Source organism: Sinohyriopsis cumingii, chromosome 15 (genome assembly GCF_028554795.1).
Source record: "Sinohyriopsis cumingii isolate HCF-2022 chromosome 15, ASM2855479v2, whole genome shotgun sequence".
In the NCBI taxonomy this organism is placed as follows: domain Eukaryota; kingdom Metazoa; phylum Mollusca; class Bivalvia; order Unionida; family Unionidae; genus Sinohyriopsis; species Sinohyriopsis cumingii.
The window spans coordinates 85620411-85640233 of record NC_142975.1 but is presented as its reverse complement, the minus strand read 5'-3'; the positions used below and the strand labels follow the sequence as shown (position 1 = coordinate 85640233).

At 34.7% G+C, this 19823-nt stretch overlaps 1 protein-coding gene across 3 annotated transcripts in view; it reads right to left on the bottom strand.

The window, feature by feature from the left end:
• LOC149782243 (neprilysin-1-like) overlaps nucleotides 1–19823 on the bottom strand; it is an 85613-nt gene that overhangs the window by 36180 nt on the left and 29610 nt on the right. For all 3 annotated transcript variants that reach the window (XM_089933629.1, XM_089933630.1, XM_089933631.1), the window contains 8 exons: nucleotides 19524–19703; nucleotides 18186–18272; nucleotides 15686–15825; nucleotides 13618–13711; nucleotides 8477–8605; nucleotides 7692–7790; nucleotides 4032–4109; nucleotides 1191–1294 (listed from right to left, as the gene is read on the bottom strand). In XM_089933629.1, coding sequence (XP_089789755.1) covers nucleotides 1191–1294; nucleotides 4032–4109; nucleotides 7692–7790; nucleotides 8477–8605; nucleotides 13618–13711; nucleotides 15686–15825; nucleotides 18186–18272; nucleotides 19524–19703 — 911 coding nt within the window. The remainder of the gene's footprint in view (nucleotides 1–1190; nucleotides 1295–4031; nucleotides 4110–7691; nucleotides 7791–8476; nucleotides 8606–13617; nucleotides 13712–15685; nucleotides 15826–18185; nucleotides 18273–19523; nucleotides 19704–19823) is intronic.

Here is a 19823-nt window from a genome sequence, read left to right as displayed (position 1 = left end):
TACTGACCATCAGCCAGAAGACAAATTACAACCAGTATATTATACTGACCATCAGCCAGAAGACAAATGACAACCAGTATATTATATTGACCATCAGCCAGAAGACAAATTACAGCCATTATATTATAGTGACCATGAGCCAGAAGACAAATTACAGCTATTATATTATACTGACCATCAGCCAGAAGACAAATTACAGCCATTATATTATATTGACCATCAGCCAGAAGACAAATTACAATCAGTATATAATACTGACCATCAGCCACAAGACAAATTACAGCCATTATATTATACTGACCATCAGCAAGAAGACAAATTACAGCCATTATATTATACTGACCATCAGCCAGAAGACAAATTACAGCCATTATATTATACTGACCATCAGCCAGGAGACAAATTACAGCCATTATATTATACTGACCCTCAGCCAGGAGATAAATTACTGAATCTTACCCATTGGAAGATCTGTTGACCCCCATTCACATATTTTAAAACATTTCAAATCCTACTTGAAATTGCTCTGGCCACTCAAGCAAAATATTCCATCAATAGTTATTGGTATAAGCTCCAACTCTTTTGTCTTATTTATGATTCCAGATTTAAAGTAAAGTTTAATGATACAAGGAACTGTGCATGAATTTATAAAACCTTAATTAAAGTACAAGGTATGTTTTTATTTAAACTAATACTGCTGTAAATCAATTAGTTCCATTCAAGTAAAAGCTAAAAAAAACTGGATGAATATTTAATAGATACAAAAGTAGCCAGAGATCAAAATTTAATAGCCATTTAATCTTAAATCTGTTACCTCGAAGATGTTATTAAATTTAAAATCTCCATCCTGAAAGTTTTTAGAATTTCAATCCAATGGTGTTATTCTCTGGAGTGTCCCAAAAATGGTTACATGTTTTCACATCAATCAGACAACAAAGACATATTTTTTGTTACATATCAAGTTTAAAAATGGAAGAAAGTGGTATGACTCAATAGTATTTCTTCACACAGTAGCACATTATTCCACTTGTTATATAAAATAATTATCATGTATCAGCATGTATTTATGCAAAATGATACTAATGACATGTGGTGAGTTCTAAACTGTACATGTACAGTTTATAAACCAATAAATAAAAAGAGTAGGTTACCTTCTGAATTAAAGGAAAATAATAGCAAAAATCACATACCTGGTTTTGTCTGTTTTCTGTCGCAGTTCCTTTAGGTTATGAACAACACCTCGCTTGAGATAGTTGATATAACTCTCCATAGCTTTGCCCTCAAATACTAGCAGCTACACAAAGAAGAAAAAAGAACATTTATTTGCCATCATGTTTTCCCCACATTTTTATGTAATATATATATATATATATATATATATATATATATATATATATATATATATATATATATATATATATATATATATATATATATAAATGACTCCCTAACATCTGAATGACAACTTTGGAAAAGAGTAAGGGGCAACTGGTCAAATTTAAATGTAATCATTATGAGAAATCACAAACTATGTATTTATTTAACAGCGAACAAGTCCTGAAATTCAAAGATCAATGGGTTTTGTTTTTATTAGAAGAAAGTGATGAATGAGAGTTTGTTTTATTTAATGGAATGAGCATGGGTGGTATGGGTTCCACTCTAAGGTGTAGGTACTCTTTGAAGTATAGTAACCATGGAGAATTCTGAAATTCTGCCTACTTTGCATATGTCAAAGAAAATCCATCGTATGACTTGTAATAGGAAATAAATTGTCAAGTCAAAATGTCAAATTATCAACACAGGGAAATGTTTCATATGAAGATTACTCAATGTAAAATGTAATAACTACCCTTTCATAACATGTACAGACCATGTAAATTTTGGGGGAAAATCTCCAGTCTAATATGCAAATGAATGAATCTGTGCAACAATACCTTGTTGCAAAATAGAAATTTCCAGGTAAAAGATAAGCTTATATTGATACATATTAAGAATTTTGTTGATAATATTAATAACAATAATAACTGTAAAGATAAAAATATGTTAATAGATATATATTGAAGACAGACATAGGTAAAAGAAAATATACACAAATAAACAAAATGAAATATGTTCAATTTTTTCACACAAATACTTTCCCTAACACTCCTTCTGTTCTTCTGGCACAAATTTTTAAAATAATTATGCAGATAACATGATGTTTTGTATTGGCTAGCATGCATTATAAGAAAATGAATATTTCATTCGTACCATACTATTTTGTGAGGTTTTATATATTTACGTAATAAACATGTGCCAGGATCAGCTTATTTGTTTTATCCTGTTTCAACACACAGTACAAGAAAATAAATAACATTATTTTGCACCAAATTTTTCATGTATTACTTATAAATAAAAAGAAATGCAAGTCCTAGTAATTACACATATGAAGAAATCATAGCAAGTATGTTACAAATACATCAAAGGAGGCCCCGAGTGGTCTAAAGCGCTCTCCGTTATGGATCACTGTCATCTCACCAGTCTGTGTGGTTCATTTCTCGGATTCAGCCAATGTGGGTATGTGAGAAAGCTTGCCAGTGGCTTCTTGTGGGTCAGTGGTTCTTTCCGGCCGCAATGTATAGCCTATTGTGTGTTGACAAATGGCGTTAAACCCTACAACAACAACAAATACATCAAACATGTTTAAACGCATGAAAAAGACAAAAATATATCAATCCACACATATCACTCATCTAAATATATCAGGAAACTAGCCATAAGTTGCAATGCCTCTGGAGGAGTGTACCATTCTGTTTTTAGGCCTGGGGACAGAAAGATTGGTAACCATCAATGGGAACCTAAACATGAACGTCCCTATTAAAAAGAAAAAGGAACCTCACCCAAAGACTACTTTTTAGTTGTTTTGAATGCAATTCTGTTTTTTGTGGGGTTTTTTTCGAAATCAAGGAACACATTGGGGGGTTGATAACAAACAAATATTGGTGATATGATGTGATTTAGATTGTTAATGTAGCTTTCACAATTTTTCAGTCATATTGCTATGATGTTTGCAGTGTGACAGTTTATAGTGATGTCTAGTACTAGGGCATCATTCCACAGACATGTAACATGTCCCACCCAGTCACATTTATCTTGACACCAGGCTAACCAGTCCTAACACTAACCTCTAAATGATGAGCGCATAGCAAGGCAGCTGTTTGTACCATTATTATAAGTCTTTGGTATGACTCGACCGGGGTTTGAATCCGTGACCTCCCACATCTGAGGTGGAAGCTGTAACCACTAAGCCACTGTAGCAGTAACAAACAAATATAAAAACCTTTTGAATTTCAAGTAAAAGAAGTAACCTCATAGTCCTGCAAGTTTCTCATAGCTTGAAGTCTGGAGGTGTTCACACAAACAAAAATATGACAAACAAACATGGCTTTTGCACTAGTGAAAAATAACACTTTCTGAATCGATAGATGGATGGATTGATTGATGGAAATACACACACACACACACACACACACACACATTAATGGATATATAGATGTGTAGACAGATAAGTCAGTGGATAGATAAAGCCAGTACTTTTATTACTAACTGGTAAATGGAAGAGAAGATAAAATTTTCATTTTGATTCGAATCGTGAAGGCAAAAGCTCATTGTAGTCAAATTCTTTGACACTACCTGCCTAAACTATTCTTCATTTCACTGCTAGCATTTACCGCTCTGGTGACTTAGAGTGTCTGCCTTGGATGCAGGAGGTCACAGGTTTGAACACTGGCCAAGTCGTATCAAAGACTTATAAAAATGGTACTAACAGCTGCTTCGCTAGGCGCTCAGCATAAGAGGTTAGTGTTAGGACTGGTCGGCCTGGTGTCAGGATACTGCAACTGGGTGGGACATCATGCTATATGTCTGTGGCATGATGCCACAGTGCTAGTCATCACAATAATCTGACACACTACAGACATCATAGCAATATGACTGAAAAATTGTTAAAGCTACATTAAAAATAAAAAATACACACTGTTAGCATGACTTACATCCTTATAGATTTCATCTATTGCTGTATTGTTCTTTACCTCAGCTGGATAACCTATCTTGGGGTAGATAACAGCTAGCTGCAAGATAACATTTAGATTAATAAAAATAATAATAATAACAATAATGAGATAATGATTTTATCAATCATCAAATACCAATCAAAATGCAAGGCTATAAATTACGCATGCCTGATTAACTGGTTCTCCACTCCTCTTTAATGTATATATGATATTTGATGGATTGTTTGAATGAGATGAAACAATTTTATACAATGGCCGACCCCTTTGTTTCAGTGAATTTGACGTCTGATCAATGAATCAGTAAAATTGCATCCTCTGACGTGAAAAAAAGTTCAATATTTGATGTTTACTGGTTCATAAAATTTCCACTTAAACAGACGCCTACAGTGAATTAGGCTACTAATTAACCTTTTCTAAAATTTAACTTTTAAATGTTACAGAAATACTGAAAATGTCAGTGTAGCACCAACACAAGAAAGTTTGATGTCACAAGAGTTCAATACAATGAATTCTACATATCATAGCAGCTGTATCAGCCAATAAAATCTTTAGTGACAGAACCCAGCATGTGCAACTCAACAGTACTTGGTCATACATTTGAATCTTCTGGCCGAGGGTTTTCCCCCTGCATTGAGAGGTGTCTCCTATCCATCCCATCATTCACTGAAATCTCGTGCAATCGCCAAATTATTATTGACAAAAAATTCCATTCTTTTCACACTTTGCTTCCAGTGTAGTATATTTCCAGTGTTGATGCATGTGATCACATTGTTAAACTCGATTTAGCAGGGCAAGACCATTTAGTTGCTAATTTCAAGCAGGGCAAGACCATTTAGTTGCTAATTTCAAGCAGGGCAAGACCATTTAGTTGCTAATTTCAAGCAGGGCTAGACTATTTAGTTGCTAATTTGAAGAGGCACTAAACAATCTCTCTTCAATTATGTTGGCAGGGTCAGCTGACTTCAGTGTTTTGAAGCTGATTTGTGATCAAAAATAATTCCAAAAGAGTTAAAGAAATGAAATGATTATGGTTGGATCACAAAAAAGCTCAATCAGCACAAAGCAATTAACATTACTTGGATTCTCTCCACAGGGTAGGTTCTTCTTTGCATTACAGTCTATACTATGTGTGATCAAAACTAATTCAAACAGGATTAAGGTAATAATTGATTATGTTTGGATTACTAAAGATCTCAACTGGCATAAAACAAGGTCTGTTTCACTTTGGTGGTTAAAGTTTGTCAAGATGCCTAAGCTACTCTCATATTATATCCCAATGCTCAAACACCAAAATCCAAGCAACTGGAGATTCACACAAAATTCCATGATGACTGGAAATGGGAATTTCAGTTGTTGGAAACAAGTTCAAAGGATATGAATATGTATTCCGTGCTTACCATAAAACAGATTTAAAAGTTATTTATAGTGGCAAGAATAAAATTATTTTTCATGCAGAAACCCCATCTGATGAAAACATTAATTACAGCAACAAATATGCCATGACTGAAATATAGGTTCTCAGAATCTCAAATGTGGATAAAGACGTTCATGCTGAGACACCTTTTGCAAACTTTATAATCAGGAGGAGTTTCATCCTTTAGTGGCCCATAAACTGTCAATAGCTTTCTGTGAATTGTACCCATAGTGGTGGCAGCAGTGTTGTGGGGTCAGGAATGGCAGCAAAAGCAAATACTCTTTGACTGGGACAATGAGATTTCAGTCATAATAATAAAAAATAGGCACATCTAATAGTCCTGACATTATGAAACTAATATGTTGCCTGACTGACAACTTCTACCAATGGTTTTGTCATATATGCTGAATATCGATATTTATGCTATGAACCACGATGTCCTTATATGCCCATACCGTGAGATGAAGAAAGTCCATTTTATTTGGATATTAGCTGGAGCTCGTCCTTGTGATCCCCTGTTTCTCATGGACAATGGTCGCTCTTTAAGTAGAACTTTCTTTATCACTACCATTAAGGCCATTTTGTCCAGGTTAGGTTATGATTCACATCGTTATAATAGGCACTCCTTCCGCATGGGGGCGGCTACCAGTGCAGCTAAGGCTGGAATTCCAGACAATCTTATCCACACCTTGGGTTGATGGTCCTCAAATACATATTGTATATATATTCTGGTGCACCCCAATAGAGTCAGCGTTGCAACGAGACAGATGTCACAGCGTTGGTTCATGCTTGTGTCAATCAACGAGACAGATGTCACAGCGTTGGTTCATGCTTGTGTCAATCAACGAGACAGATGTCACAGCGTTGGTTCATGCTTGTGTCAATCAATGAGACAAATGTCACAGCGTTGGTTCATGCTTGTGTCAATCAATGCATTATTCCACTTCTTTATTTAGTGATACCATCGTACAATTTTGGAACACTTCAGAGACGTTGTATAGCTCTACATACCAGTCATTCATTTTCACATCCTATGCTACACTGTCATTTCAGCTGTATCATCTATTTGTAGACATGTGAATTCCTAACTTTTTATCTAATATATAGACCTTTTTGTAGAGATGTGATTTCCTATGATCTATTATTTCTACCTTTATCAGGATTATCATGCAGTTCCAAACCTAGTTCATGCGTTTTCCATGTTATAGCATCCTCAATCATTTATTTATCCATACATTTCCTTAAATTGGGGCCCTTCTTTACATTGACACTGTTCCAATGTCACAGGACTTCTTTCTGTTTGTTTGGACCATTGCCAAGTTTCATACATTCACAACTTTGCTTTTGACCTCTATTTGTGTCAGTACTTAAATGTACTCAACTATTATACCCATATATACTTCATACTTGCTTCCTATAGTGCATATATGGAGTATTGGTTGATGTTTTTATCAAAGCAATCCTCAGGATCAGACTTATCAAGTTTCAGTTATCAGTGTTCCTATATACCTCTTATCAGCCCATTGCAGCTCCACATACAGGTATTGGACATTCTTCATAACCCTACAAACTCCCCAAGTCTCTCTTCCTGAGGAATTCCTATAGGAACAATCCAGAGCTCGGCTAGTGTGCTGTGGCAGGATTTGTCCCCATTATGCCACAGATTATTTTTATAGGTACAATAAAGTTTCTATTGAACCTATGTATTGTGCGTTATTTAGAGTGAAACATAAATGTGTTTAAGGTAGCAGATCTCTTTTCAGATTCCGTCAAAATAATATTGGAAATAACACATTAATGGTTTTGTACAAATGGATGAAACAACTCAAACAGTGACCCCAGCTTTGAGTCCATATTGGGATAAGAAAGCACAAAAGTGAAAATTCGTTATCTCATTCAAAATATAACCTATTTTGAGGTCAAAGGTCATCACCAAATCTTGCACATTTTCCAATTTGCCCTAAGATGACTTTTCTGCTCTGTCACATGTAAGCACTATCAAGTCCTATAAAATGCAGCATTGAATAACACCTCAATCAAAACTCATTTCATAAATTCTGCTTCCAATAAACCATCAGGCAACTCATTGAACTAACTTCATTACATGAGATACAAAGAAAAAAGTATTCATTGTAATTGTAACAGATGCAAATAAAATCTCTTACTAGCTGTAGTTGTTAGGTTGTTTTGAAAAATTGTTTAAAACATAAGAAATATAGGCATACTTTTTCTTGGGCGATTATCTTTGTCTTGCTGTCCATCCATTCATTTTCATCCAGCATCTCAGAAAATGATTCTCGTAAGTTTCGTATAAGTTCATCAGCCTGTGTGACAAATAAATAATACAAGCAACAAGTCTTTTGCAGCATGACTTTGAAATGTGTGTATGACACATGCAGTATGAAAATTTAACCATGTGCTGTTAATTAAACAATTGTTGAGAAAATCAAACTTGTGAAACTGCTTCATATTAAATGAAACAAATGCAATACAGTATGAGCAGTATGTAGGTAAATTATATCTACTTTTAATAATTTACAATTGGTTTACATGTTACAAATTGTAAGACACTAATTAAACTAAGAAAAAAAATAATGATTCTAAAATATCAGTTTCCAGCATATGGTTACAGTCAACTAATCATGTAATGAGCTAAAGAACCAGTCTATGTTTTTGTGGTAAAGTGAATGCCATACTTAAAACAATGAATGCTGCCGATCGGCTGATAATAATTGCTGGAATTGTTCAAAAGAAACTGACATACATGAAATTTGTAAGCAATAGTAGGCTTGAACCTCAAGCTATTTTCACGTCATTATTGTTGCCACACTGGATGTAATTAAACAGTGATTGGCTTTAAACATCCTATTGATGTCTCTATGTGATTGGCTTTAAACATCCTATTGATGTCTCTTTGGTGATTGGCTTTAAACATCATATTGATGTCTCTATGGTGGTGCAGAGTACTAATATCTTACTTCATTTTTTACATTAAAAATTTAAATATTACATTTTTCTTGGCTTCTTCATCAAAAGCCTCATCAACAAAGAGTTTTCCCACTGCAGTTGGCATGAAATCCTTGATTGTGTTGACACAGCTATCCCATCGTGCTGGGGTTACATCTGTCCCATACAAAGCCTGTTATAGACAAAGTTTTAAATTTTAAATTTATCTAGCTACTGAATGTTTGTGGACCTTCCACAATTTCTTACAGCTATACTAAAAACTAACAACAATACATATGGTGGCACAGGATGGTATATGATATAGAGAAAACTACAATCAACAAGCAGAAAAAATGTAGTAAAAAGAAAAATAAAGTATATGCATGCTTATAATTCGAGTCCAATTGCAAACTATTTAGATCTTGATTACCATTTCATAATATATCAATAAATCAGGGTCTGTGTCATTTATTCTACTGAATACTCATAACAAACTAACAATATGGAGTGGTGAATCTTCAGCTGTGTAGTGTACAGTTCAACTCAACATATATGTGTATGTATATATGGTACCAGCACAATTTTACATGGCTCAATATCACAAATCCCTGTAAAATTTAATACTCCCAGAAACTTTGTTTCATTTATACTGTGAATCCTGTCTTGAGAGACCAATCCTTGTGCCAGTAAATGGTGGTCTCTTAAGACATGGTTTTCATTAAAGATCATCACAATATGTAAAATATGGCTCATATGTGAATGAAAAACATAGTCTTTCATAACAGGTAGTCGTCCAAAATAGTGGTCTTCCATGACAGGTGGTCTTCCAAAAAGTGGTCACATGACATGCATTATTGTAATAAAGGTTGCCTTGTTATAATGAAATAAATAATTGTTGGTTAGACAATATACACATATAATTATTGGTCAGACAATATACACATATGTTAGTTTAACTTACATTTCTTTGTAACATTGCTGAGAACCACATAACACCCTACAGAGGGAGATAAAATATAATACCTCTCTTGCATTCGTTTACTATAACAGTTTACTGGGATGGGAAAATTTCATCCCACTGGTTTAAGTAATGAAAACATGGATGGACAGATGGATGAACCACCAGACAGATGGAGAAGTGTCACAATAACACAATTCTACCAATAATAAATAAGTAAATGCTAAATCTACATCTGCTACTTTTTCTGGACCTTTTACCTGAAAAGGCAATTGTCTTGACCCATATATTGCCATACTAGTTTGATTCTGCAAAATAACCTTATTAAGGACTTGTGATCTCTTTACCTATTATGACCAATAAAATGGCCATGACACCTGTCATGAGCAATTGTAAGCCAGCATAATACCACTTGGTCTGAGGGAGAACAAATTAAAACAGTTTCACAAAGAGAATATATCTGAGTTGTGATATTGCTCATAGTTGCAATTTTGTTTGTAGATGTTATATTGTAGCCTAAAGCTGTGATATTAATTAAAGCAGTGATATTTTAACCTAAAGCTGTGATATTACTTATAGCTGTGATATTGTAGCCTAAAGCTGTTATATTACTTATAGCTGTGATACAGCTTGTAGATCTGGAGACTGACACTGTAGCTTATATCTGTGATACTGCAGCTTGTGGCTGTGACATTGTAGCTTATATCTGTGATACTGCAGCTTGTGGCTGTGACATTGTAGCTTATATCTGTGATACTGCAGCTTGTGGCTGTGACACTGTAGCTTTTATCTGTGATATTTTAGCTTGTAGCTGTGATATTACTTACAGGTGTGATAGTGTAGCCTAAAGATGTGATATTACTTATGGCTGTGATATTGTAGCCTAAAGACGTGATAGCTGCAACTGTATATAGATTCTGACATTGTAGCTTATATATGTGATATTGCAACTTGTGGATGTGACAATGTAGCTTATATCTGTGATACTGCAGCTTGTAGCTGTGGCATTGTAGCTTATATATGTGAAACCACTGCTTGTGGCTGTGACACTGTAGCTTTTATCTGTGATATTTTAGCTTGTAGCTGTGATATTGTAACCTGTAGCTGTCATACTGTAATTTAGTAGCTGCGATATTGTAGCTTGTAGCTGTGATATTGTAGTTTGTGTCTATGATATATACACAAAACTAAATACATATTTTGTTCCGATTTCGCAGAAAAAACTAGTTGTAAATGACACAGATACATTAAGGCTATAAAGGATAAGATGCATTCTTAAGCCATATCAAAGTAGTTCTTTTCCCTGACAAGGAACAGAATATTAATGCAGTTTTGTATTCATTATATACCTCCACTTATCTGTTTTTAAAATGTTGTTGGCTTCAATGAAATATAAAACTAATTGGGATTTACAAAAGTTATCTAAAAATAGTTATGCGCAGACATCAAAGAAGACACCTAAGTAATCATAATCTTGGTGTGTGATCGGGAAATAAGGGCTGAACAGTTATAAAATTCCAGATCAAGCATCAGTGATTGAATGGGCATGTAATAATATAGCTTACAGCTGTGATATTGTAACTCACGGATGTAATATTGTAGCTTGTGGATGCGATATTTTAGATGTAAAGGTGACACTGTAGTTTGTGATTGTTTATGGATGTGATATTATAGACTGATTATGATACTGTAGTATGTGATTGTTTATGGATGTGATATTATAGACTGATTGTGATACTGTAGTATGTGATTGTTTATGGATATGATATTGTAGACTGATTGTGATACTGTAGTATGTGATTGTTTATGGATGTGATATTGTAGACTGATTGTGATACTGTAGTATGTGGTTATGCTGTTGTAGGATGTGATATTGTAGTTTGTGACTGATATTGTAGCTTGTAGTCATGATATTGTGGCTTGTGGATGTGATATTGTAGTTTGTGACTGATATTGTAGCTTGTAGTCATGATATTGTGGCTTGCGGACGTGATATTGTAGTTTGTGACTGATATTGTAGCTTGTAGTCATGATATTGTGGCTTGCGGATGTGATATTATAGTTTGTGACATATTGTAGCTTGTAGTCATGATATTGTGGCTTGTGGATGTGATATTGTAGTTTGTGACTGATATTGTAGCTTGTAGTCATGATATTGTGGCTTGTGGATGTGATATTGTAGTTTGTGACTGATATTGTAGCTTGTAGTCATGATATTGTGGCTTGCGGATGTGATATTGTAGTTTGTGACTGATATTGTAGCTTGTAGTCATGATATTGTGGCTTGCGGACGTGATATTATAGTTTGTGACATATTGTAGCTTGTAGTCATGATATTGTGGCTTGTGGATGTGATATTGTAGTTTGTGACTGATATTGTAGCTTGTAGTCATGATATTGTGGCTTGCGGACGTGATATTATAGTTTGTGACATATTGTAGCTTGTAGTCATGATATTGTGGCTTGCGGACATGATATTATAGTTTGTGGCTGTATTGTTGTAGCTTGCAGTGTGACATCGTAGCTTGTGGCAGCAATGCTACAGCTTGTAGCTTGTGCTGTAATACTGAAGATTGTGGCTGGAATATTGTTTGTGGCTGTGATACTGTAGCTTGTGGCTGTGATACTTTAGCTTGTGGCTGAGATACTTTAGCTTGTGGCTGTGATACTGTAGATTGTGGCTGAGATACTGTAGATGTGGCTGTGATATTGTACATAGTTTGTGGCTGTGATACTGTAGATTGTGGCTGTGATGCTGTATATTGTGGCTGTGAAACTAGATTGTGGCTGTGATACTGTAGCTTGTGGCTGTGATATTGTACATAGTTTGTGGCTGTGATACTTTAGCTTTTGGCTGAGATACTTTAGCTTGTGGCTGTGATACTGTAGATTGTGGCTGAGATACTGTAGCTTGTGGCTAAGATACTGTAGATTGTGGCTGTGATACTGTAGATTGTGACTGTGATACTGTCGATTGTGGCTGTGATATTATACATAGTTTGTGGCTGTGATGCTGTAGCTTGTGGCTGTAATATTGTACATAGTTTGTGGCTGTGATGCTGTATATTGTGGCTGTGTAACTAGATTGTGGCTGTGATACTGTAGATGTGGCTGTGATATTGTACATAGTTTGTGGCTGTGATACTGTAGATTGTGGCTGTGATGCTGTATATTGTGGCTGTGAAACTGCTGATTGTGGCTGTGATACTGTAGCTTGTGGCTGTGATATTGTACATAGTTTGTGGCCGTGATACTGTAGATTGTGGCTGTGATACTGTACATAGTTTGTGGCTGTGATGCTGTAGCTTGTGGCTGTGATAGTGTAGATTGTGGCTGGAATATTGCAGCTTTTAGCTGTGATATTGTAGTCTGTGGCTGTGATATTGCTTGTAGTTGGGATACTATAGCTAGAAGCTCGCACATAGCATGTAGCTGTGAACTTTAATAATTCCAAATAGTACTGATTTAATTATGATCCTAATGTTATTAAGGTAGCTCATTTTCAAATATACAATAAAATTTGCAATTTTTGTGTATATAGGAAAGAGTGTCCTGTGCAAAATAGTGTGGCCAAGGCAGAATTGTCAATTATTTCTGCCCCAAAACAGACCATTGGGGTGTTTGATTTTATCAAAGTTTCAGCACCTTTGATCATCAAGGAGACTTTATTTTGATCAGGACTCCTGTAAATCTACATAAAGCTAATAACTAATTCTTGTATGCATGGTATATACATGAATTATATACATGCATTATGAATATCCTTGAAATTAAGAAAATCTTTTTAAAGGCTGTTACAGGATCATAACATGTATATATTGCAATCAATGGAAATAAAATTCTGTACACCAAAAATTTCAACCTTGGAATATTTTCAGTTTGTTGTGTATGTTAAACTCAATTTTTAGCTTGATAGCAGACTCATATTTGTAATGTAAATGGAATAAAACATTTATATTTCTTTTTTAGATTTACATCCAATTATTTTTCTTAAATCTTCCTGGTTTCTCACAACATAACCTGTCAAACCTCTCCATCTAGGTGCATTTGTGTTTCTGGGGCCCCATTTTCTATGTCAAATATAGCAGGGAGAAAACATTTACCCAGACTGGATCTCACACCTTGGACCTTTCTCACACTAGCTGGGTGCTCTACGATATGAGGTACCCAAGTGGCCAATTTGACTCATTCTGCTAACTTTAAGCATCCTTTACAAACCAATTTAAGTGTACAGATACATATTTTACCTTCTCATAACCTTTGCCAAGTTGTCGGATTGATTCTGGCAGGAAAAATATATTCCCTTTGATTTCCATCCACATGACATAATTCACAATGACTCTGCAGAAAGGAAAAAACTACAATTTATTGTGTTAAATAGTGCCTGTATAACACAAACTTGTCATTTAGCTGTCTCATTACTTTTGGTATGTACCATACACACCTGTACAAGTCTAACTGCAAACAACTTATGTTCTGATCTGTCATTGCATAATATGCTGGCAGATCATGGTCTATGCTGTTTCTTCTACTGATTACCCCCAATAAACTGACAAGACTCAACGGAAACTGACAAGACTCAAATCTTTCAGCGCATTATGCAACGACATCTCGGTCTGTGCAATTTGCAGTTGGACTTGACTTGCAAACATATACAGCACCATCTTTTGACATTTTATTCTATCTGAATGAAGATTTGCAGAAAAATGAAGGACTTGAACATGAGCAAGTAAAATAAATGAAACATAAATGGGACAAGTTATTATGTGAAATATAAATGGGAAAAGTAATTATGTGAAATATAAATGGGACAAGTAATTATGTGAAACATAAATGGGAAAAGTAATTATGTGAAATATAAATGGGACAAGTCATTATGTGAAACATAAATGGGACAGGTCATTATGTGAAACATAAATGGGAGAAGTCATTATGTGAAACATAAATGGGCCAAGTCATTATGTGAAACATAATTGGGCCAAGTCATTATGTGAATTATAAATGGGACAAATAATTATGTGAAACATAAATGGGAGAAGTCATTACGTGAAACATAAATGGGCCAAGTCATTATGTGAAACATAATTGGGCCAAGTCATTATGTGAATTATAAATGAGACAAATAATTATGTGAAACATAAATGGGACAGGTCATTATGTGAAACATAAATGGGACAAGTCATGTTGCAAAACTTACAACAAAAGATAGAGAATGTTGACATTTTTTTCTTTTTGTTTTAATCCATATTTAGTTTCAGAAACTTTTTTGGGAGACTTTTAATGAGTTTGATATCCAGCATTCCCACAACATTTACTGTAGTTATTCCCCCTGATTGCCCATCCTCCATCCACACACACATAGACACACACACACACACATATTCACACAAACATACACATATATATTCACACACACACACAAACACACACATCTCTATGATGATGCTTGCCTTATGACTGGAACCATGGTATAATAAAGTAACAAAATACACTACAATAAGGGAGATCAGATAGCCAAGTCCACCCTAACCCACAAAAAGTTGCCTGTTTAATTTCACATGACCAGGCACTAAAAATCTAGAGGGAAAATAACAGTTATAAACTGACAAAATTATGCAGTTTTGTGGATGAATATGTCCCAGAATTGCAGACTTCTGCAACATTTATTACAAATCGCTATGTTGCAAAACTTACAACAAAAGATCAAGAATGTTAATAAACTTTTACTTTTTTTGTTTTAATCCATATTTAGTTTCAGAAACTTTTTTTGAGACTTTTAATGAGTTTGATTACGAGCATTCCCACAACTTTTACAGGGACTATGCCCCCTCGTTGCCCATCCTCCATCCACACACACACATGCACACACACACACACACAGACACACATATATATTTACACACACTCACACACAACTCTATGATAATACTTGCCTTATGATTGTAAGTATAGTATAATAAAGTAACAAAATACACTACAATAAGGGAGATCTGTTAGTTCTAAAGTCCACCCCAACCCACAAAAAATTGCCTGTTTAAGTTCACATGACAAGCACAAAAAAATCTGGAGAGAAAAAAAAATTATAAACTGTCAAAAATTATGTAGTTTCATAGATGAATATATCCTAGAATGTCAGACTTCTGCACTATTTAGAATAAAACAAAATTAATATTTCAGTTTTCTATTTTCAAAACATCCTTCTTTTTCAAATTTTATGACCAGCCTTAGCAATATAATGATGCACTTATTCATCAAATATAGAATGTAGATGTAAATCAGGATTTTGTAAGAGTGCCATCCTTATAAAAATCATACCGTGGTGGAGTAACTGCAATCAACTTGAAAAGCTTCTCAAAGTAAGCAGGAACCATGACAATGACATGCTCCTCGTTCCCCATGGTTATGTTTACTCCCTCAATGGAGAATATTCCTTGAATATAACGAGACCAATCAAACTGGAAGAAGAAAAAACAGCATTGATTGACTATCTGTGCTAAACAAAATATTTGTATTCATATGATTTTTTAAAAAATATTTGAGTCTTTATTTATTTGTTTGTCTATGCCGGCATGTTTGTTCTTCTATCTTCTATCCAGGCATTAATAACTTGTTTCCAAATAAAACTGCTGGAAAGTTTTGGATTTTTCACCAGAATTTGGCATTCAGATTTTTGTTGATGAGACCTCTAAGGAGTTTGATTTCCAGCCTTGTCTTTTGTTATTGTTTGGGGGGAGTTGTGGACAATAAATGCCTACCTCCTAACTTAAGCTGCAACAGTTCAACTTTCCCAAATATTGTTAGATGAATAAATCTGTCATGCAGCCATACTGATCAGATCCTGTGTACTGTGCATTTCCAGTGATCCACAGCTTTATTTTACAGGAGTTGTCTCATCTTGATGCCAGTCCTCACCACCTTAATGTTCGCAGCATAATTTTAATAAGGTGTGTTGGATTTCAGTTAACTTTGGTATACGGGTTTAGATTTATGAGACCTTGAATGAATTTGTATTTACCATCATTCCATCATCATTTACAGGAGTTATACCCCATGAACTTGACCTGTCCTCCAGACATGGTTTCTGCAGCATAATGTTAACAAGGTTCATTGGAATTCAACCAAATTTGGTTTGGTATGTAACTTCATATTTATGACTTTTAATGAGTTTGATTTCCAGCATTCTCACAACATTTACCAGAGTTATGCCCTCTGATTGCCCATCCTCCTGACTTGGTTTCTGTGGCATCACTTCACCAAGGATTGTTCGATTTTGAACCAAAATTTGTCTGGTATCTTAATATTAAGGAAACCTTTGAGGTTAATTTCCAACATTCCACATTATCAATTTGTATCAGTTATGACTCCTAATTGCTCATTCCTCTGGTTCAAGCCCTACCAAGCAAACTGTAGTGAGCAAGGCCCTTACAATTTATTGATCACAGATCCGAATCAGGTCAAGTGTTGGAATGGGGTCTAAAATTTCAAAAGGGCCCCAACTTTCCTTGAAAGGGCACCAAAGAAAAAGTCTGTGTGCCTATTTAGTCAAAGTGTTTATAAGTGTATAATACGCAATAAATGTGCACAAGAAAATAATAATGGTAGCAAGTCAAGTGACAAGTGACTACATCTGTGTGTATGTGTGTGTGTGTGTCTTTATCTATTTGTATGCCTCATCAGGGGCCAGAAATCCCAGGAACCCTACTTCCTGATCCGGTCTTATCATTGTTAGTAGCTCCAGTTAGGTTGCTTAATTATTAATCTAATAATATTTACTAGAGTTGTATGAAGAAAAAAGGAATATTACCAGTTTTTTCTAATAATTTGATTTGTAATTTGGGGAGTTTAACACCATTTTTTAAATCTCGTGACAAGCCATACATGGCAGCCAGTATATTTGGTGGTGGAAGAGCATGGGAAGAACAGAGATATCATGTGCCTTAGACCACTCGATCACCCTGGGCCATGGTAGTGTACTTAAAAATGACTTTACAAAATTAATTTTTTTAAAAACTACAATCCAAATTGATTAGATGAATTATGTATAAAATGTGTGCTGCCGTTTTATTATACACACAACAACATTATGCATGCTTTTATGGCTACAAATGTCCTTATAGCTGTTGATACTTAATCCTGTCATCACAAGATCCTGTCAACACTGGACCATGTCATCACAAGATCCTGTCAATGCTGAATCCTGTCATCACAAGTACGTGTCAACAATGGATTCTGTCAATACTGAATCAAGTCAACATTGAATCCTGTCAACAAGTAACTAAAATACATTATTCTTGTATGCCTTAGTTATTTCCTTTCTTTCTTTCTTTTTTACTTTTAAATAAACAAAAAAGAATACAAACTGAAAAATACCCAGTATGAATATGTATTTTGCTGAACCCATGTCTTTCATGTGTCTATGTGTTGATCTCCAGTCGTATGTATTGCAAGATAAAATTTTGATTTCCAAGTAACATGATCCACTTTCATGTAACACTGATCCACTTCCATGTAACACTGATCCAGTTACCTGTAATAGTGATCAATTTCCTTGTAACATGATCCACTTCTATGTAACACTGATCCAATTACCTGTAACACTGATCCACTTCCATGTAACACTGATCCAATTACCTGTAAAAGTGATCAATTTCCTTGTAACATGATCCACTTCCATGTAAACCTGATCCATTGTTGACGTAGTAAATTCTGCATAATTTATTAGATGTACCTTACCATCACACAGATTGAAACAAACTTTCCAAGTTCTACAAAAGAACTCTTCCTTTATCAAAAGTTTCAAATGAAAATTACTCACCCCAGTGAAATTTTTAGCCAGATCCTGGATTTTTATCATGTTGTACAGTTTCTCAGCATCTCTTCTATCTTCTTTTGGGACTGTTATCTAAAACATGAAATGAAAATTAGCGCATCCGGATAAGCATATGTGATCCCTCCTGCAAATAACAATTAGGAACTTCTCAGCAGAGATCAGACAAGTAATTTAACTTGTCTACAGTCAGTGTAGATTCATAAGTAAAGTACATGTCCTATTGTTTTTCTTTGGGGGTGGGGTGTAAATGCTATGTTCCTTAAGAAGACAAAGCTTTTCACAAATTTAACAAGAAAATAGTGCATTTGAAATGAAATAATAAAGGCACACCATGTCACTTTCAAAATGAGTTGCATTTTTTCAAAACAAATCCCATTGATGTCTGTGGTAACTTTTATAGAAGCTATACAAGTTATAAGACCCATGTATTTGAATTTACTCATATAATGGAATGTTCAACAGTTTTGTTAATTTATCCTTGAGAACACAGCCAATAAATTTGAAAAGATACTTAAAAATAACGTAACTTTTGACAAACAGGGAATATGGCAATTTGAAAAATTAAATTTAAAGAGTCCATATTTTCCAAACCTCCCTTAAATGGAAGGCTTCCTCACCAACAAAATACCTGTAAGGCAAAATACCGTATAGGGGGCTCTGGCACCAAACCAGGTATTGATTCTATGTTGAAACATACACCAATAACCTCAATATGTCAAATAATGGAAATTTTCCAAAACTGGCATTGACTATACATAATATGTGGATGATGGAACTCAGTTTTGGACATTACTGCACAGCCATTAGGGATAAGACGTACTATTCTAATATTCTAGAAATCTGACCTTTACGATCTTCAGAAATGACATGCAATGAGAAAGCTTTATGTTAACAGGTACGTTTCAATAAAAAATAAAGCAAACACAGCTTTCTTCATAAGGGTTGTCATTACTGCTTTCAAATTTAATTTTTTGTTTATAAATCCACTTCGGTAATTCCTATTTTTATATGTCATGAGAAGGACAGAATTAAAGTGTTTGTTTTGTACTTCTGCAGTCCCAAGTTTGATTCTGAGTTTTGGCATTCTAAGACTCATGTTGGAGCCTATATAGTGTAGAGGTAAAAGTATTTGATGTTTCAATATTTTTGGTAAGTGATAGCATATCCTAATTGTGTGTCACTCTCTATGTTATCGGCTTTCTTTCCCTATGACAACTACAAAATGGTACAAGCTGACCTAATAAGTAGTAAGAACTTAATATATATAATTTTTTTTAAATTATAAGATTTGCGGGTAAGAAAACAAGGTTAAAAGAAACTCACATTTGCGACTTTTATCTCAAAGTCGACCATATTTTTTATATCAGTCTCAGCTGTTGACTTGTTTGCCCCAAAGGCAATTGCAATGGACATGGCATAGTTTTCATATGCCATCAAAACGGAATCATTCCGTCTTTTTAGAAAGTAATCACGGGCTGGCATACCTAATTCCGACTGATCCACCTGTTGAAAAACAACGTATCTGTAGCACGGATGATACGTAAATCTTAACCGATGATAACGGGACGAAACAAATCTATGTTAGAGCAAAGGTAAAGATGAATGCATAAGCAAAAGTTAATT